At 40.8% G+C, this 21334-nt stretch overlaps 1 protein-coding gene across 1 annotated transcript in view; it reads left to right on the forward strand.

Moving 5' to 3' along the window:
* The window catches only part of LOC138825804 (protein CC2D2B-like), a 100297-nt gene extending 85915 nt beyond the window's left edge, over positions 1–14382 (forward strand). Inside the window, exons 30-34 of the mRNA XM_070020473.1 lie at positions 2129–2263; positions 2617–2739; positions 8031–8089; positions 10131–10308; positions 12567–14382. Of these exons, the coding sequence (XP_069876574.1) occupies positions 2129–2263; positions 2617–2739; positions 8031–8089; positions 10131–10308; positions 12567–12755 (684 nt within the window). The 3' untranslated portion in view covers positions 12756–14382. The remainder of the gene's footprint in view (positions 1–2128; positions 2264–2616; positions 2740–8030; positions 8090–10130; positions 10309–12566) is intronic.
* Positions 14383–21334: the final 6952 nt, after the last annotated feature.

Below are 21334 nucleotides of genomic sequence, written 5' to 3' on the forward strand. Positions count from 1 at the left end.
CAGCACTTAAAGCACTGGTACTATTGTGGGATTACCAAGAATATCAAATTACCTAGCAGGTATAAGATACAGTATCTCTTCTGCAAGTAAGCAATGCATGGTGGGAGAAGAGGGTGTAGCATTAGTGATGGTGTATGGTAGCTATGTTAGTTACAGTGAAGCTGTGATGGCTGTTACCTTCCAGCATCACCACCACCATCATTTTATTTCTAATATTCTAATTTAAGATCTTTAATCAACACTTCTCATTTTCCATTTATTGGGCTTTAATCTTGTAAGAGTAAGTCAGAAACGTGTGTTTTACCTAAATGAAAACCTTACAAATGAATATATGTACTTCTGAATTCATACCTCCAATAAATAATGTCCTTTCTGTAATATTTCTAGCCCCATCAGAAATATATTAACTAAGTATCAACAATTCAAGTTTCTGTATGGTTTTTGGTATAACCATTATATTCTGTTGGCATTTTATATTTTTATTTCTACATTCCATTGGCATAGCTTATTATTTCTGTGTCAAGTGAGTTAATTTTTTTTTAAATGCCTATGGTTGCTGGGTCGCAGTGGCTCATGCCTGTAATCCTAGCTACTCAGGAGGCTGAGATCTGAGGATCATGGTTCAAAGCCAGCCTGGGCAGGAAAGTCTAAGAAACTCTTTTTTGGGGGGTCCGGTCGCTGGGCCTGAACTCTGGGCCTGGGCACTGTCCCTGAGCTCTTCAGCTCAAGGCTAGTGCTCTACCACTTGAGCCACAGCACCACCTCCAGCTTTTTTTTTTTCTTTTTGCTTATGTGGTGCTGAGGAATGGAACCCAGGGCCTCAGGCATGCAAGGCAAGCACTCTACCACTGAGCTACTTTCCCAGCCCTGAAACTCTTAACTCTAATAAACCACCAGAAAACTGGAAGTGGCGCTGTAACTCAAGTGGCAGAGCACTCACCTTGAGCTCAAGAGCTGAGGGACAGCGCCCAGGCCAAGTTCAAGCCCCATGACTGACAAAAAAAAAAGCCTATGGTTAACTTCAGATAAAATGCCCTGTAAATATTTGCCATATTTGTAAGTGTCACTCAGGTGTAGTATATATTTCAGCAAATATATGGCATTTGTAATGATTCCATTAGAGACAGACATACAGCTACACAAGACTCGGCTGTGTAGTTGAGGCGAAGCTTCCTCTTTACTAGACAGAAGACAAACACGGTAATAAAGAGTAAGAACTTCAAAGCTAAGAAGCCAAAGCTACAAAGTAATGTTTGAGGCACAGTTAATAGGCTTAAAACACATCAGGTGCCACCTTCTGGCCCTATGATGTCAGCTGTGTTTGCTCCTCTAAGCCCCAGTTATGGCCTCACAGAATGGAATCATGCTACTATCTGTTGTCCTAGACAAGGCCTTTAACCTTTGATCTGAAAAGTAAGTATAGTAATCATTCCAGCTTTACATAATTGAAATCAAACTTAAGTGAGAAAATCAGTGTGAATTCTTAGCCCAGGACCTGTCAAATATACCCAATAAATGTTTAATATTCTTATTGCTTTCTTTGCTACAAAAGTTTTGCACTACAAAAGTAGGTGTTGAACAAGATAATAGTGACATAATTACTTTATATTCTTCCAGTGGCTTCCTGTATACTTTTCTATATACTTTTCTCTAATTCCAAATCTGATTCTTGAATTTAATTTAGTGGCTTTTTAGGTTCTTTAATGTTTCTAACAGAGCTTTAAGCCAGTTTCTACTCCTAGTCCTAATGTATATTAAATCCAAAATGGTGCTATTGTACATAGCACCTTTGTGTGAATTTGACAAAATGCTTCTACCTCTGAATACTTTAGTACTGTCTGTTGGGAAGTTTTCATAATAGACTTACTTTGCTAGAATAACAAAATCGCAATCAGAGCACACCTTGCAAGACCGCACAGTGTGGCACTGGCTCATACATTATCTCATCTGTATCCCTGCTAACCTGGCCCAGATGATTTCCAGACCTTGGAGTTGTATTTTCGTTCTTGCTTTCCTTTTTAAAAAAAGTAAGTCTTAAAAAACTTTAAAAAGTATAATCATTACATTATAGTTCCTATATAATGAAGTTAAACATCAAAAATGACCTTAAACTTTTTTCTTTATACAGGGACATGTGGCTTATGTATTAACTCAAGAAACTGATGAGTATTTGCTTTGGAATCCATCAACTGGGCAATGTCATAAGCAGCTTGATCCATTTTGTACCTTACAGAGTGTGGATTGCTTGTTCAATGATAAGAATGTAAGTATATGAGAGACAATCTTATTTTGAAGCACCACCTTAAGTCCCCCAGGCGGCACATTAGAATCACCTGAGAACTTTAGAGGCGCAGGTGTTCAATATGTCCCTGGCATACAAGGATTAAGCATTCTGATTCTTGAAGTTCTTCCAGGAGAGTCCATAGAACCTCTAAGGTTGAGAATCAGTAAGACAGACCTAAGATCACAAAACTCTGTAATCTCTCCATCTTCTGCCTCAAACTCTGTTTTTGCCATTTCGTTGGGCAGTAAGACTGTAATTTTGCTCCATCCTTACCAGACATAAACCTTGTGTTGTCATGGACCTAAACTGACTTTATATTAATGTTTTAATAGGTTTGGTTTAATATTCAACATAATAATACACCAATGGCTGTACATTTTGACTATTCAAAAGAAATTTTCTGGAAACAGTTGCTTCCAAAAAACTTTCAAGGAACAAAAGCACAAAGTGTACAGGTAAAATGTCATTTTTCAAGTGTGTCTGTATACAGCTACCATTCTGTCTAATATTTATTGCTTATAACAATTTCTGTTATGGTTTATAGTTGATAATTTATCAAATTATTTAGTAGTGATCATAAAAAGTGTTAGGTTACTTTAGCTCCTTCTTCCACAGAAGAGTTGGGGGAAAAATGTGTTATCTAAAATGTGAATTTAGACTTTAAAATAGAATTTAAAATTTTTTCTACATAAAACAGCACAAAGATCTGGATACTAGTAGCTTACACCTGTAATCCTAGCTACTCAGGAGGCTGAGATCTGAGGATCATGGTTCAAAGCCAGCCCAGGCAGGAAAGTCCATGAGACTCTTATCTCCAGTAAACCACTAGAAAACTGGAAGTGGTACTGTGGCTCAAGCAGTAGAGCGCTCACTTTGATCTGAAGAGCACAGGGACAGAGTTCAAGTCCCACAGCCGACAAAAAAAAAAAATACTTAAAGAACTTCAATGGAAGCTGTTGGCAAATAGGGGGATAGAGGGAAAGGAAAGAGAAATAAACTGTTGGGGGAAGTTTATTAGCAGGAAGAGCAGGCTAAGTAGGTGGATGAAAGAGGTTGAATACAATGGAAATAGACTATTTGTACCTATAAAAATAGAACAAAGAAACCTTGAGAAGAGAGGAAGAGGGAAAGTAATAGAGGGAGTGAGATTGATTGGAATACATTATAAACATGTAGAAAGATAACAATGAAATTCTCCTCCCCTATAACTAATGTAAGCTTATAAAATTTTTCATCATAAAGCATAGCATGTAATACTAGCAATAATTAACTCTGACCTTGTTCTACACTTATGGTGATGATGAAGTATAAAAATTGAATGGTGGGCTGGGAAGGTGGCTCAGTGGTAGAGCACTTGCTTTGCATGCCTGAGGCCCTGGGTTCCATTCCTCAGCACCACATAAGCAAAAAGAAAAAAGCCGGAAGTGGCACTGTGGCTCAAGTGGTAGAGCGCTAGCCTTGAGCTGAAGAGCTGAGGGACAGCGCCCAGGCCCAGAGTTCAGGCCCCCACGACTGTACCCCCCCAAAAAAAATTGAGTGGTAGAGTGCTTGCTTAGCATGCATGAAGTCCTGGATCTGATCCCTTAGTACCAGGACTGCCCCAGGACTGGCAAAATAATTTTTTTTTTAATGACAAAGAGAAATACTTATCTGGGCACCAAACCAGGGTAGTTTTCTCATTGAATAGAAACAGGACAGAAATAGCAGTGAGTGAGACTGAAGTGAGAATGACAGCAAGGTCTGCGAATGTTTCAGAAAGTCCAGGAGCCAGAACATACAGCACTTTTTGAAGCCAGGGACTATAATGGGGTTTCTATCCCCTACTTTTGAAAGAAGATAGGAAGGAGATCCCTTGGACACTCATTGCTTTCTTGGGACTTAGGAGACAGGACATTAGGAGCTGACCTAATCCCTAAATGGCCAGGAGATCTGTGTCACTTTGGGAATTACTCACAATACCATGTCTATGGCTGCTTCTGGATTGAAAGCCATAATAATGTAGTAGAGTGCAGGCAACTGCGAAGTCCACATATTTGAAGCTAAAAGCCCAGGGTGGAAGAGAAGTGGGGAAAGAGAGAAATAAATAGAAAATCAGACAAAGAACAATTCATAGAAGCAAAAACTCAAATGTTTAAACTCACAATGAGGGAAATATTTAATTTAAAACAATGAAACACCATTTCACACTCATAGAATTGGCAAAAAGGTGTATTCCTACCCTATATTGTCAACAGCAGAGAAAGGATGGGAGTGTAAATTACTAAACACTGTAGAAAGTGATATATGGAAAAGTTGGAAATGCTCAACCTTCAATAAACTAATTCAAGTGCCTAGGCATATTCCCAGAGTAACATGAGCAAGAATGAACCATGAAGCAATGAACCATGTTCATTGTAGAGCTGCTTGAAATTGCAAGAGATTGGAAACAATACATTCATGGAAAAATTGGTATGTAAGTTGTGAAGTACCCATAAAACAAATTTTTCTATAGCAGTATAAAAACATGTTTTCAATGTATGTAGTAGTTCTTGACATAAATTCTTCTGAGGATAGAACCCATACATCAGTAGGTTTTCAAGCTCCTTGTATGATTCCAGTGTGCAGTCAGTCAATGTTGAAAACCACTGAACTGGAGCCATGCATATCAATAAGAATGAATATACAAAAAGTAATGTTAAATAAAATAAATATGTGAAATTATAGATGCAAAACAATCATTTATATGAAGTTTGAAACTCTGTGTGCCTCTGTGTGTGTGTGTGCACATGCACGCTTGCACACACACTTATAGTGGCATTTATGGGAATGGTAAATACCAAATTCAGATTAGGAGTTACCTTTGGAAAGAGAAAAAAAAAAGAATGAAATCAGGAAGCAGTTAAAGCTGTCTACAGTGTCTCACCTCTTTTCTAAAAATTCTCAGCTACTCAGAAGTAACAGATCGGGAGGATTATGAGTCAAGGTCAGCTTTAAGTACCTTCAACAAAGTAGTAAGACTCCACTCAGCTAACAAGCTGAGAGTGACAGTATACATCTGTAATTTTAGTTACATAGTAAGTAAGGAAAATCACAATCTAAGACTGGCCCTGGACAAGTACATGAGATCCTCTCTGAAAACAAACAAACAAAAGCTGAGGCATGACTCAAGCGGTTGAGTACCCACCTAGCAAACTGAGGCCCTAAGTTCAAACCCCAGTACCACTAAAAATAAATATAGAACGCAGTGTTTAGATATAATAGGTGATGTCCATTACATTATTCTCTATGTTTGTCTGTAACTTGAAGGCACTTCACAATATCAAAAAGAATTCATAGTAGTTATGGAAGGAATCTTAAAAAGTACCAAAGTAGATACAGCAAAGAGTTTGTTTCCACTTCAATGGGTTTTTTTTTCTACTAAGAAATAACTACTATTCATTCAATTTCTTGTCCATGCTCTTAAACATTATCAATGAAGGGCAAGCATTTATATATTTTTATATTTCCTGTTTGAAACATTTTAAACAAAAGGAAACATGCTTATCTCTCCTGAGCAAACAGCATTTACAGCCCTTAGCTCATGCTTTGCTGTTCTCATCCCACATCTGTGGTTGAAACATTGCTGCCTCCTCAGAAGAGAACAATTTAAAGATGAAGTTTGTGTTTGCTTAGTGCACAGTTATCCTTGTTCATTCAGGCTAAACTTATTGATCTCATGCTGTGAGCCAGTGCTTTTTTGTAGGTGTAGCCAGCACAAGGAGAAAGTCATATCTGGGTTTTTGGAACTTAGGTTCCAAAGGAGGAAACAGAAAAAATCAGTGATTGCAATGAGAGTGCTATTACTGAAGAAAGGAATGAGCTTTAGGAACACACTGCAGGAGGACCTAAGGGAGGGAGTGGCAGGGGCTTCTAGGAAAAGTAGCCTCTCATTGAGTGAGGAACTCATACAGATAAAAAGAGAGTGAAAGGGAAGAGAATGGCCCAAGCAGAAACTGGAAACAAAAGATCGGAGGATCTGCAGTGGCAAGATGTCTTTAAGTTGCTGATAGACCAGGTTGACCGCACCCAGGGAGTGAGCAAGGATGAATAAGTGTCCTGGGAAGAGTTTGGAACTTCCATCTACAGGTTAGTCTCACACCAACATCATTAAGGGCTACCACGATCAAATTTGGATTGTGTGTGTGTGTGTGTGTGTGTGTGTGTGTGTGTGTGTGTGTGTGTGTGTGTGCGCGCATGTGCGTGTGTGCATGTGTGTGTACCAATACTGGGACCTGAACTTAGGGTCTAGGTCCTGTCCTTATTGGTTCAGGGACAATGCTCTACCACTTGAGCAACAGCTCCACTTCCAGCTTTTTTTTTTGTCGGTCCACCATGGGGCTTGAACTCTGGGATTGGGCACTGTCCCTCAGCTCTTCAGCTCAAGGCAAGCCCTCTACCACTTGAGCCACAGAGCCACTTCCAGTTTCTAGTGGTTTACTGGAGATAAGAGTCTCATAGACTTTCTTGCCCAGGCTGGCTTTGAACCATGATCCTCAGATCTCAGCCTCCTGAGTATATAGGATTACAGGCATGAGCCACCAATGACCAGCTTATTACTTCCAGCTTTTTTTGTGGTTAATTGGAGATAAGAATCTCACAAACTTTCCTGATTTTATTTTAAAAGCCTCTCTGACTGAGGGTAGAAACTAACCCTCTGCCAAGTTGCATCTATAAGTAGGAAATGCATTGCTGTGTGTGATTTGTATCTCTGGTGATTTCTTTCCTGTGGGTAATGGCTCTAGATCTCTTGCCCTGACACATTCATGGCAGAATAAACCACTATCTAGAGTGAACAGTGTTGTACACGATTGAGAATGGAAGTCTCAGTGTGCTTTCTGAGCATGCAGCCATCCAGGCTGGGGCTAATAAGAAACCCTCTTAAAATTTTGAGGGACATGTTCTCCTGGGAAGACTTTTTCTTTCCAGAAAAGTAAGACAAACATTCCATAAACAGGAAGTTTATGTTGATTTAGTAAAGTCAACATACCCAGGACTCATTTTCAAGCCTGAAGGTGCTAGCTAGTCCCTTGTAGGGATAGAGGATAGACAGTACTCAATGAAACCAATCGGAGAACTCAGTCTACCCATTCTGTCTGGGAGAAGTGCTGGCTCCTAGAGTTTATACTTCTCTTGTCTCTTGTTATGCTCTGCCACATTCTGAAGTGCAGAAACACCAACACCCTGGGCCTAAAGCTGTTCTCTAATCTAGTGAATTTGCCAACAATAACAGGCATCAGAATCACCCTGGGGGACTTGTTTAGAAGGTGGGAGTAGGAGGATCATGGTTCAAGTCCAACCTGTGCAAAAAGTTAGGAAGACCCCATCTCAGCAAGCAAGCTAGATATGATGGTTACACCTGTCATCCCAGTTAGGTGAGAGGCATAGATAAGAGGCTGGCCCTGGGCAAAAACACTAAACTCTTCTATTTGGAAAAAAAAATCAAAAATGAAAAAGGGTTATACTGTGACTCAGCTGTTAGATCTCCTGCCTGACAACCAAGAGGCCTTGAGTTTAAACCCCAGGAGAGAGAGAATGAGAGAAGGTGTATGTGGGGGAGGGCGGGAGGTAGAAGAGATCACGCAAGCAGTGATCTCCATTTTACCTGAGAGTTTGCATCTGTGCCTTGAGAGAATGGCCTGGGTCCCTCAATCCTAGACCTCAAGCATGACTGTGATCTAAAAATGGCATCTCTAGAATCTTTCCTAACTTTCAGATGTCTTCATTTTAGCCTGAGGAACTAATTTACTCTGATACTAACAAAAACATGGTAGAAGACCTAAGGAACAGGTAAAGTATTCTTTTTGTGAATCTCTTGTTCAGTCACCTTTCAGTCTTGTAACTCAGGCTTCCAAAATACCCATTAGGTTCAGCAGTATAAGTATGGAAAGGAAGATTGCAGTGGTTAGCTCAATCGAACCATCTGCCTCTTGGTACAAACTTTGAAAAGGACCCCCCCCCCCACCATCCAAGGGCATCCCCCTGAAAGGATACTCTAAAGTTACCTCTGGGTAGGTCGTTGGGAAAATAGAGGAGAACAGAAAAGGAATAGTCCGGACTCAATCCTCAACAGGAGAGGACTGTTTATTGAGGAACAGTGATTTGGACATTGAGGAACATAGATTTGGAAGTTGTACAAGGGACTGGATTTTGGAGTGTGGTTATATAGGGCTTAACAAGGAAACAGAGAATAAAAAATGGGCTATGATCACCTTGGGATCTAGGGTGATGTCTTTGGCCAGGCCCATGACTGGAAGCTAGGTTGTGGGGGTTATTGTCTCCTGGGGGTCAAGGTCAGAATGACCTGCCTGATGACAAGCACCTGAGCACACACTTGTGCTTTGCTTGACACAAGGGAATAAGGCAGGACTCAATCCTTCATAGGTAGTGATTGGAAATTCTCAAGATAGATGCCTGTTGAGCCCCTTGTGATCATGGCAATATAGTAGCTAAAATTTCCTGAAAGTATGTGCCACAGAGGCATGGTTAAAAACCTCCCACCCAGGTGGGTGCCAGCAATATTGTCACTTCTGGTGATGTCCCATGTCCCCAAATACATACACTCAATGCCTTAATCTCAAGCTCACAGACTTTGTAGTAGGCCTCCTTCCACTCCCAAAGAGAATCTTCTGGGTCTGACTGCCTGTGTCAACTCATGTTTACACAGATGGCCAGCATGTCCCCTCCCCCACAGCCCCACTCCTTATTTTCCAAGTCTTCACCAAAAGAGAGAGAGAGAGAGAGAGAGAGAGAGAGAGAGAGAGAGAGAGAGAGAGAGAGAGAAGAAATGCAGTAGGAAAATTGTCGCCGATTTCTGGTTTTCATCAGAATTGCTTCTAGAACTATTTAAAAATACCATTCCATACTGGGTGCTTATGGCTCATGAAATTAATCCTAGCTACACAGGAGACTGAGACCTGGAGGATAGCAGCACAAAGCCAATCTAGCCAGAAAAGTCTGCTAGAATCCATCTCCAACTAACCAGCAAAAATGCCAGATGAGATGTGGCTCAAGTAATAAGTGTTAGTCATGAGCAACCCCACACACACACAAAAGTGCAAAGTCCTGAATTCAAGTCCTAGTACCAGCACATACTCACACATGCACATGCACACACAAGAGACAGACAGACAGACAGGGCACTTGGGAGGTAGGGGGAGGGAGAGAAGGGGATGCCAGATAAAAGCTTAAAGTCATGCAGAAATCTTCAAGGCATTCATGACCTGGCTGCCTTATTACTTCTCTGACTTTATTTCTTCTATTTTTCTCCTAATTACTCAAAAGGTAGAGTTTAGGAGGATCCTAATTTGAAGCCAGCCCAGACAAAAAAAAAAAAAGTTTATGAGACCCTCATCTCAATTAATAAAAAAATGGGTGGGTGTGGTGGTGCATGTCTATGATCTGAACTATATGGGAAGTGTGAATAGGAGTATCATGTTCTAACCAGCCTAGACATAAAAGTAAAATCTTATTTGAAAAGTAAGGAAAGTAAAAGGCCTGGGAATATAGGCCAAGGTGTCAATCATCTGCCTAGCCCTGAATTTAAACCCTAGTAAGTCAAATAAATAAATATACCCAGCTGGTATCTGCTTACATGCAGGAAGGCAGAAAGGGATGTGCTTTAGAGACTCCGGGAAGCCTTGTCTTCTTGAGCCAACCAAGGAGCCTGCATCTCCCTGACTTGATTAATGTGAATGGTGGCAGACAACTGTTACTACAGTGTGTTATTTCCTCCTATGTCTAAGAAGCATTGTTACACTTGAAGTGACAAAACATCACATTTACTAAGTGAGTTGCAATTTGTCACAACATCTTTGCATTCTCACCTTAGGATTGAAAGAACTCTAAAATGCAAAATGATGGAATGGCGTCCTAAATACCCAACACGTTGGAACCGACAATGTATTTCTATTTTGCGCCAAATCCTTCCGAAGTTGGAACTTGGCACAGGAAGTTTTGTTGCATCTGAAAAAGAGAGTGAATTTGAAAGATTGCTACAATTTTATTGGGTTTGTATTTGATTAATATATTTTTAAAAATATGAGACCAGTATCTGACATTTGCTTTCGCTCACTGGCTGCCATTCTATGATCTGAGCCATGCCGCCAACCCCATGATTGATATATTAATAACATTTGTTTTTATCAGTGTTGTAAATTGGTAACTGAGAGCAATTTAAAACATCTCTGAAATCTTTTTCTCTTGATTCTGGAGGATAGATTCTTTAGCATTAAGCTTCATTTACTTATAGGTCAAATACTTACTTGCACGTGTAGCAAGCAGCTATCTATGATCAGGACTACATTACATGACATTTTCTTGGAACCAATTGTATGTTCTATGATGTATGAGCTACAGACTTTGGAAAGAGATGGAGATGCATAGAAGGAAACCAACCTGCAATGGAAAAAAATGAAAAATGGTCTCTAGAAATAGGTTGGATTCTCTGTTCTTGGTTCTGGGCAAGAGGTGTCCAGGCAGGCTCCAAAATCTTCCATATGCAAATAATTCTCAATTTGTACATTTGACACCACTCTCTTATCTCCCCTCTGATAGTCAACAGCCCAGTGACATCTTGGATAATAAAAAGCATCTCAAATTCAGCAAGGCCATAAACAAATATGGTGGGCAGTTGATATTTTGTTAGGTTCTTCCTTTTTTTCTCCTATCACACCCCCAATACCAAGCATCATTTTACCTCTCATTCCCTAGTAACTGTGACAGTGCAGTTTTAAAAACGAAGTCAGCTTTCCAAGAGTGAGACTCCTCTCCACCATCCAGTAGGATAGCTGTCTCCTAGTGGAGCTCTCTGAGAAGAGGAGATTAGGGTTCTGTTGGGAGTTCAGTGCTTTCGTTACCATGGAAGAATCTGAAGACACCATTTATTTATTTTTTGGGGGGGAGGGGCTGGTCGTGGGGCCTGAACTCTGGGTCTGGGCACCGTCCCTCAGCTCTTCAGCTCAAGGCTAGCGCTCTACCACTTTGAGCCACAGTGCCACTTCCGGCTTTTTTCTTTTTGCTTATGTGGTGCTGAGGAATCGAACCCAGGGCCTCCTCATGCATGCAAGGCAAGCATTCTACCACTGAGCCACCTTCCCAGCCCTGAAGACACCATTTATAAATAAGGAAGAAGTTGTTTTTTTATTTTAGTTTTGTTTGTTAATAGAATCTTGGGGTAGACAGATAAGAAAAACAAATATAAGTCAAGGTGTTGAATATGGAGTTCCTATGTAAAGTTATCTGACTATTAATACATAATTGACAATAATAAACCTAGACTGAGTCCTGTAGCCTGTGTTCAAATCCTGCTTTAACTAATCAATAGCTTTGACCTGGGGTAAGTTATCCAACTGCTGTATACCTTCTATTTCACTGAATAACAAGGATAAAATAGTGATCTATTTTGTGATTGTGGTGAGGATTAGGTGAGTTAATACTGCAGTCTAGTTTGTGCTCACTATTGTTTTCACTCTGTGCTCCAGGCATTGTGCTAGGTACTGGAGTTAAGACAGTAAACAAGATGAGACAATCTCATGCATTTACAGAGATGATGAGATAGTGAGATCAGAAAACTGTTATATTTTTTTTTCCTTTTTGTTGGTCGTGGGGCTTGAACTCTGGACTTGGGCACTGTCCCTGCACTCTTCAGTGCAAGGTGAGTGCTCTACCACTGAACCACTGTGTCACTTCTGGATTTCTAGTGGTTTATTGGAGGTAAGAGTCTCACAGAGTTTCCTGCCTGGGCTTGGCTTTGACCTGTGATCCTCAGATCTCAGGCTTGTGGGTAGTTAGGATTACAGGCGTGAGCCACTGGTGACCGGCTATTATAAAGTATTTTTAAGTAAGCTAGAAAAAGGATAGCACAGTCCTCAAAGGATAGTACAGAACATGTACACACATTTAGGAATCAGAAAATCCTCCTTAATACAAATAAGCTAAAGTTTACAAAAGGCTTATGACTGTTGTCGCTGTATTACTAAATCATTTTCCACATTGTTAATGTTCCACAGTCCCTTAATCCAATCATATAATAGTTGTTTAATAAATATAAACCGGATTATTAAGAGCTTAATTCATAGGGTTGTTTGAAGATTATGTGTGTATGTGAACATATAGCAACCTATCCAGAACATTACCAACATCCACAAAAGTAATTGTTTTAGGACTACCATTTCTTTAAGGCTCTTTGTAATCTTTTTGCATGTAGCAGTTCCAGAGTATTTCAAGATTGTAAGGTAGCTTTATGTGTTGTCTGTCCTTGATCCAGGTCACAGGATTTCCCATACAGATGTCCTACACTGATACACAGTCAATTATTGATGCTGTGTATCAAACTGGAATTCACTCTTCTGAACTTCCCCAGACAGAATTTGCCTTAGCTGTGTACATTCACCCATACCCAAACAACATATTATCTGTGTGGGTCTATTTGGCTTCCTTAGCCCGACATCAGTGAAGAGGAAGAAAAGACTGTATGTGCTACAGGCTGCTAGAACAGAAGCTTATCCTCAAGTCCATCAAGAGCTGGGCCCAGGCTCAGAGGATGAGTCTAGATGACAACTCTTTAAGAGGAACCCTTCGGGCATTCTGGCTGTTTAATGTCTTTAGCTACAAGTCTTATTTTGGAAAAGCAGCAAATCTGGCCTGTCCCACTAAAGCGAGTTAGTGATTGTCAAATTGTGGACCTCATGCTACCTCCATCAAGAAAATCTGCAGAGTGCTACCAAAAATGCTGAGTCCCCAACGCCACCCAGGACCTGGAGCACAATCCAAAACCTGCATCATTTCCAACATGTCCTCAATGTTCTGATGCGCCGTTGAGTAAGAACCCAGCCTAACAAATGTTGTCATTACCTGTGAGGCTGGTGTTAGGCCTTACCAGAAAAAAATGGCCCTTTGCTCTTCCTTGGTGCACACAGGGCCCCTTCCCTAGAAGTCCCCACCCTGTGTTAGTAACCCAGGTAGCTGATACACCTGGGGGCAGTGGGAGGTGCCCCAGGCTCTGAGGTCCTCTCTGTGGCCACACCTCCTCCACATGCTCTCCCTACATAAGTCAATCTCCAGCATTAGTTCCCTTCTTTGTTTCCCTTCCTTCCTTCCTTCCTTTTTCCTTTCCCCCATTTTCTCCTACCCCTTTCCCTTCCCCTGCATTGCTTGCATGCCCTGCACACTCCATCTGGTGCAGGCCAACACGAAGTATGCTCCCCTTCCCCCTCCCCCCAATAAACTTCTCTGCCTGAACCACATGGCGGTCTCCTTCTGGCGAACCTTACAACTGATAAACCTACATGTGACATAGGTTCCGGTTCAGTTTCAGTTCAGGGTTACTCAACTGGAGACCTAAAGTTAGTGTACCTCCTAAGAGAAGGCCATTCCACCAGTAATATTTCACTAGAAAACAAGGAATATCTACTGTGGTGGGTTGATGGCTGAGGTCAGCTTACTTAAAATAGACTGACCAGAAATCCTTAGTGCCCTTCATACTTGGAAGGAATCCCCAGGAAATTCTATCGAATCTCTCCTGACTGTGGGAAGTGGAGGAAATGGTCTTAAAAATCTCCCTTTTGGGGCTGGGAAGGTGGCTCAGTGGTAGAATGCTTGCCTTGTATGCATGAGGCCCTGGGTTCAATTCCTCAGCACCACATAAGCAGAAAAAGCCCGAAGTGGTGCTGTGACCCAAGTAGTAGAGTGCTCACCTTGCGTTGAAGAGCTGGGACAGCACCCAGAGTTCAGGCCCCACGACTACCCCCCCCCCCATAAAAAACTTCCCTTTTTTCTTAATGAGCAGTCTTCATAACTTTACCTGCCACTTTTCTGCTGTCTTCATTTTCCAACAGTTGTTCAATTAACCTCATTCAATCTTAGGAGCCGCTCAAAGAGTGGAATCAAAGCAATACCTCTCTTCTATTTAGTTGTTCTGTGCCTCATTGAAAAGTGAGTATTTACACAATTTACTTGAGTGTGATATTACAAAATATTTTTTTAATATCATCAAAGTTTTATGTGAGGTAAAGATGAAAGATAAATCCACTGTTCCCATTGCTAGAGAACTGGACCACCTTAGCTCACTCTCATAGAGAGCAAAGAACCCAAATTCATCCACAGGGAGCCCTCCCCTCCAGCGTAAATGGGAATATGGGTAAAAATCTTGATTGTGTATGTCTTCTGTCATGCATATGAAAACTGACCAGGATTTTTGTTTTTATTTGAATATTTGTATTTAAATGTTGTGTGAGCTGTTGATTAAACAAGTTTTCCACTTAGATTGAGGTTACACAGAATGGTGCTTATGGAAAGATGTGGTTGCCAAAGAATTCCTCATTTCTATGGAGCTTTGAAAGCTTACATGGCTTTTGCACTGGTTGTTTATGGTTTTAGAATTGAAAGGCAACTTTTAAGAGTGGTAGTCACTGGCAAGCATGAAGGATTGCTCTTTATTATATGCCTTTTTTTACAGGTGTATCTATTACTTTTCAATTCTTTTTCCTGAAAATTGTGCAATTTTGTGTGACATTTTTCCATTCAAATTTAAAATATGATTTTAAATGGAATGTATATTAATTTTTTAAGATACTACACAAATAATTACAGACTATCCATTGGTGCCAAACACTTCAGTATGGAAAAAAGTAAGAAGACAAAGTACCTACTGAAGTAAAGCTGACAGTCTTCAGGGAAATATACTGTAGCAAAGAAACCAAAAGTATGAGAGAAAACTAGGTATGATTGATGGGAATCTTCCATCTGCTTGATCTTTCACAGTGATGAATGCCATAAAAGATTCAAATGGGATAGTAGAGGATCCAGAGGAGAAGGAGTGATCAGGAAACACTATCTCTGAGATAGTGTTTGAGCTTTTAAAAAAATGATTTATTATTTAGAACTGCATTTGATTACTGCATAACAGCAATATCTATCCAGATGAGGCATGTGGGTCTAGTGCAGTGATTAGCTTGTTTGCTGTCCTAAGTGCACTAGTTTTTACCCAACTTTCTGAATGAAGCACGTCTGAAGAGGCCTCTGTCTCCTCACTTAGTAGCTCTCAAGGGTCCTGCAAGTGTAGGAATCCCTCAAAGAGCTCATTGATACAGATTTCTGGGTCCCACTCCCAGAGTTTCTGATTTAATGGGTCTGAATTGGAGCCCAATAAGGTGCATTTTTAAGTTCCCAGGTGATGTTGAGACTGCTGATGTAGAGAGAACCATGACTCTAGCCTCACCACCATTTTCATAACCATAAAATGCAGAAAAGGAAAGGGAAAATAGAAGGTGCCAGCTGTTTGGTTTGGTTTGCAATACAATTGAACCAGAGCCTTATGCTTGCTAGGCCAGCATTTTACCTCTAAAGCTATACCCCCTGTCCTTTTGTTTTGAGCTTATTTTTCAGGTATGGTCTTACACTTTTCCCCAAGTGGGCCTTGAATCACAACCCTCCTGGTTATGGCTAGGATTAGAGGCATGTACCACTACACCATACCAGACTACTTCTTCTATTTCCTTCTCCTCCTCCTCCTCCTCCTTCTCTTTCTCCTCCTCACCACCAAGGTATTTTTTTCTTTTTTTTTCTTTTTTCTTTCTTTCTTTTTCTTAAACAACAACCTTTTCGGGAAGCCACACCCAGTAACTTCCACTTATATCCCACCAAAGAGAACTACATCACTCCAGACCACAGGGAAGCTGGGAGATCAAGTGTTTAAGAGGATATCGTTCTCCTAAATAAAAGCAATGTTGAGTTGGTGAAGAGGAATGGGGAAGTAGTTGTTGGGTAGGCAAGTCACAGCTTCTGTCCCACAGGAGACAAAGCCAGGAACAAAGAACATGTGGCAAAAGCATTTAAGGCAGAGAAAACTAGGATTACAGAAACTTTTAATCCAGAGAGAGATTAAAAATGTCAGGAGCCAGGCGCTGGTGGCTCGCGCCTGTAATCCTAGCTACTCAGGAGGCTGAGATCTGAGGATAATGATGGTTCAAAGCCAGCCTATGTAGGAAAGTCTGTGAAACTCTTATCTCCAATAAACCACCAGAAAACCGGAAGTGGTGCTGTAACTCAAGGGGTAAAGCACTCACCTTGAGCTGAAGAGCTGAGGGACAGTGCCCAGGCCCAGAGTTCAAGCCCCATGACCAACAACAACAAAAAAACAAGTTGTCAGATAATTCATCATCTTAGTGTTGACCATCTTACTATCTTTCCCATAGAGCTGTCCTTCATATGCTGAGTAATTTTGGATTGGATCCTAAGTAATTTAAATATGAGAAATACTCTAGACCTTCGAGACTGGACGGACCTAGTGCAGGATCCTTAGGTCATTGAGAGTGTGCCTGTAGGGGTAGAATGTAGGTTGTTTGCTCTGTGTCCTGATTTGGTGTGTGTCCTTTAGCTCCTACAGGGAGGGAAGAAGCAAGGGAGGGAGGGATGGAAGGAGGAAGGGGACAGCCATTTATTACTTTTACCAGATGACAAATCAGCCCCCTTCCCCAGGTCTGGACTTTGAACTTCCAAAACCTTGAGTTAAATATGCCTCTCTTTATTTCATAAGTAGCCTAGGTCAGATGTTTTGTCAAAATAAAGATGAAAAATGGGTAATATAGTGGCCAGCCGGAGATTTGGGGAGACTCAGATTTTTTGGTCTTTTCAGAGTGAATTTATCCACAGGATAAATAAATAAAAGATGTCTTTCAAAAACTCCTTCCTTTCCACAGCCTTCCAGTGCTTTTCAGTTCCCTGGCTTCCCCCCTTTTTTTTGTTTGCCAGCCATCAAGCTGGGCCTATAGTTCTAACTCTGTGCCACACACTTCCCACTATTGTACCTCTCTCCAGAATGGAGTGGAAGGACAAAGAGGAAAGCACCCACAGCTGCTCAGACCAGACAGGAAACTCCTCTCCCTCAGTATTTAAGGGCCTGAACCACCGAGCTCACTCAGTTCCTTCCTTACCGTGTGTATAATGCAGGATGGCCTGGAGGTTTGAGCAGGAGGAGGAATGGAGGAGGAAGAGTGAAAGGAGGAAAGGAGAAAGGACAAACAGGTATTGTTTGACTCTTCTTGAGCAGAAGGCTGCTTTCTACTTCCTCATAGCCTAAGGGATTTTCCTATTACCCTGCTTCTGTCCTGGTGGCCATTTCTGGATTTCAAGCAAAATCCAAGCTGGAGGCTCCTGGAAGAAGAATGGGTAGGTAACTCATTGCTAGTTTAGTGATACATCAAATGATCAAATTATGGCCTTCCTCAGCTGCGTGCTACCATTTGCTTTTTCAGTGTCTTCAAATAGCTGCTTCATGAAGCCTGTCCTTTTTGCTTTTCTTTTTTTAAAAGATGATCTTGCTATATAGTCTCAGACTCCCGAGTTCTGATATTAATTACAGGCATGAGCCAACATACCCAGTTCTGTCCAGGTGTGGAGTGGGGAAGAGACAGACTGAAGTCTGGTTAATCCATTGTAGTAGTGTTCCGGAGGAAAAACAGAACGTACAGGATGTGTATGTACCTATGTCTACATAAATACACAGGTATGTAAGTATTCATGCATATACAGACAACAGATACAGATATGTAGATATAAAATGAAAAAAATTACTCACAGAGGCTGAGAAGTCTACGATCTTCTCTCAGCAAGCTGGCAATTAGAAAAGACAACTTACGGTTCCAGTCTGAAAACTGGCAGGCTTATGATGAAAAAAAAAAAAAAAAATCCCTGTTTGCATTTCAGTCTGAAAGCTGGGAAAGACCCATGTCCCACTCAAAGAAGTTAGGCAATAGGGAGTCCTATTTACTTGGGACTTACTTTTGATTCTAGCCTTTAAGTAGATGAGAACCACTCACACGAGGGAGAACAATCTGCTTAACTTTATCTACCAACCTTATAAAATTAAAATAAAAAAAATAAAAAAAGGTCCCCTATAAACACCCAGAATAATGTTTGACCAAGGTATCTGGGTATCCTGTGGCCTAGTCATGTAAACACAGGAAATAAAGACCTTGTCCATTTTATCAAGAAGTAAAATCTCTATTATTTTGTAATTCCTTCTGGTAAATAATTATCTATATATTCTGGTCTCTAGTCTTGAAAATAATCTAAGAAATTGTCCTTAACATTATAAGCCATACTAAAATAGTTTGAAAGTGTGAAAGTGTGATATAGGAACTCTGACTACATCAGGTATTATAAGACTTTTTACAACTTACTCCAGCTGCTAAATATCAAATATTTTGGAGACAGGTGAGGGCCATGAGGCCACTTACTAGGATTACATGAGCCCAAGTGAGAGATAATGGTGTCATAGGCAAGGATGTTGATAGTAGATGATTACAGTAGTTGCAGTGAGTTAACTAGTACAGCAGTTACATATTCAAACAAATAGTACAAATACCAAGCTAAGAAACACAGCCCAGGGCTTCTAGCTCACATGCTTTACACCTAGTATAATTTGACACAACCATTGACAAAAATTCTTTTGTGGAATATTCACTGGAACACATTCAATGACAAAACCAAGATACACAACATAGAAGGTACTATGCTATGATTTGTTTTTTTTTGTTTGTTTGTTTTTTTGGGGGTCCGGTCGTGGGTCTGAACTCTGGGCCTGGGCGCTGTCCCTCAGCTCTTCAGCTCAGGGCAAGCGCTCTACCACTTGAGCCACAGTGCCACTTCCGGGTTTTTTCTTTTTGCTTATGTGGTGCTGGGGAATCGAACCCAGGGCCTCAGGCATGCAAAGCAAGCGCTCTACCACTGAGCCACCTTCCCAGCTCCTGTGCTATGATTTGTGCACAAAATGGGGCAAGATGATTATATACATAAATGGCTGTGAAGACCTGGATATAGTCTGGAAGTTTACAAAAAAACGTAATAGTACTGGTGCCTATGGGCACTATATCTTTGTCTGCTTGAATGTTTTACCTTTTGCATGCATCCACAAAAAAATTTAAACAATTTAAACACAATGGCTTCCTACTAGCAAACATTCACTGTGTTACAAAACCTTCCAGAGAATCAGGTGTCCTCTTTGCCAAACCCCGTTGTGCCTTATGCTGTGGACTCTTTAATTTACATTCTCTACTTTTATGGAGGTGTTCTGTCTTTTTCTCTTCTATCCTTTTATACTGTTGCTGATTATGTCTATCTATATTTGGAATGTTTTCTTATCACTTCTTCACACCAGACATAAATTATCTTCCATTTTCCTTCCAAATGTACTTTTTCTTTAGTCTTTGCAGTTGCTACCCACTCTGTCCAGAATGCCCAACCACCAGATACCTATCTGCTCACAGCCTACTCTCAAGCCTTTGCATGACTCTTCTTGTCATAAAACTCTTCTGACAATCACTCTCTGGACTCTTTTGGTTTCTTTTTCTTGATGGTATTTGCCACCACATGATATGGGTTTTATTGTTCATTATTTTTCTCTTTTTGTAGAAGAATTTAAACACTATCAAGCAGAGACCATTTTATTTAGGAATTAAGTAAATGCCTTGTATGCAGCTTGCTCTAAAGGCATGAAGAATAGAAAAAATAATAGAGTTGCACTTTTAGGATTGTATAATCAAACACACTGGGGACAACATATGCAGACATTAAAAGTAATCGAAGTCTTATCTGACAAAGCCAGAAAATGATTTCTGAACAAATATCTCTTAAGTGAACAACAGCTTCAAAATAGAAATCATAATAAACAACTTATTATGATGGTTATAGTCTGTAACCCACTTTTCTGAAAGGGTTCTTAAGTAAGCCTTGGACTTTTTAAGTCATTTGGAAGCCAAGTTGTCATAAATTTCTTAGTGGTCATGGATTGGAGACTGAAGACACAAGTACTCCTTTTTTTTTTTTGTCGCTGGTGGGGCTTGAACTCTAGGTTTGTGCCCTGTCCCTCAACTCTTCAGCTCAAGGTTAGCGTTCTACCACCTGAGCCACAGCACCACTTCCGGTTTTCTACTGGATTATTGGAGTCTCACAGAGTTTATTGCCGGGGTTGGCTTTGAACCGCCATCCTCAGATGTCAGCCTCCGGAGTAGCTAGGATTACAGGCACAAGGCACAGGCGCCCGGCTGCAAGTACTCTTTAATGCCATAAGAATGTCATTTCCTCTCCAGGAACTCTGCAGCTGATAAAGACTAGGTCAGCCTCCATACTGGGTTAGGCTGGGCTTTGCCAACTTTTGTTTTTTTCCCATCTATTACCATGAGTTCCAGTAGCCCAGCTGTCTTGTACATAAGAACTGCTTATAGATGGCAGATGCCATTGTGATAAACCCTAGGTTCATATCATGTGCATTCATCATTTTGTAGGAGCTCTTTAACATTCTTTCTGGACAAAAAAGTGATACAAAAAAAAAAAACCAACAAAAAGTGATACAGATAAGGGTCCCACAATTTATATTTATTTATTTATTTTTGGGTCCGGTTGTAGGGCCTGAACTCTGGGCAAGGGCACTATCCCTCAGCTCTTCAGCTCAAGGCTAGTGCCCTACCACTTGAGCCATAGCGCCACTTCCGGCTTTTTTCTTTTTGCTTATGTGGTGCTGAGGAATTGAACCCAGGGCCTGAGGCATGCAAGGCAAGCGCTCTACCACTGAGTCACCTTCCCAGCCTATATTTTTATCATTAAAGAGGCTGAGCTACACTCTCAGAAAAAGCGGGAGTCACTGCCCTCAGCTGATCATTTGTTTTGGGATAATCCACCAAACCGTCTAAAATAAAATTGATTAGGTTTCTGCTAATCACATTTCAACTACAAGATCACCTTAATTGATGTAGTGTTTTCAGTTCTATAGTTTCCTGATTTACCACCCCAGATGGTTAATTACATCCACTACGAATCTGACAAGCTAGGACACCAAAAGCAATATTAATTCCCTCTAAGCAGAGATCTTGAGAATCTAAAAGCAAAGAAAATGAGATTCATGAGGTCTGTAGAAGAGTAGGATCTGAGGTGAAACTTGAGCAGAATTTCACGAGTCTTTGGGGCTGAGGAAACAGCTAAAGCCTATTTGGAAGTCCTGGCCATCCCACAGAGCAGAACCTAGGAAAGTGTGGGGTT

The sequence above is a fragment of the Dipodomys merriami genome, unplaced genomic scaffold (genome assembly GCF_024711535.1).
Source record: "Dipodomys merriami isolate MVZ:Mamm:240054 unplaced genomic scaffold, mDipMer1.0.p SCAF_14, whole genome shotgun sequence".
Taxonomy (NCBI): Eukaryota; Metazoa; Chordata; class Mammalia; order Rodentia; family Heteromyidae; genus Dipodomys; species Dipodomys merriami.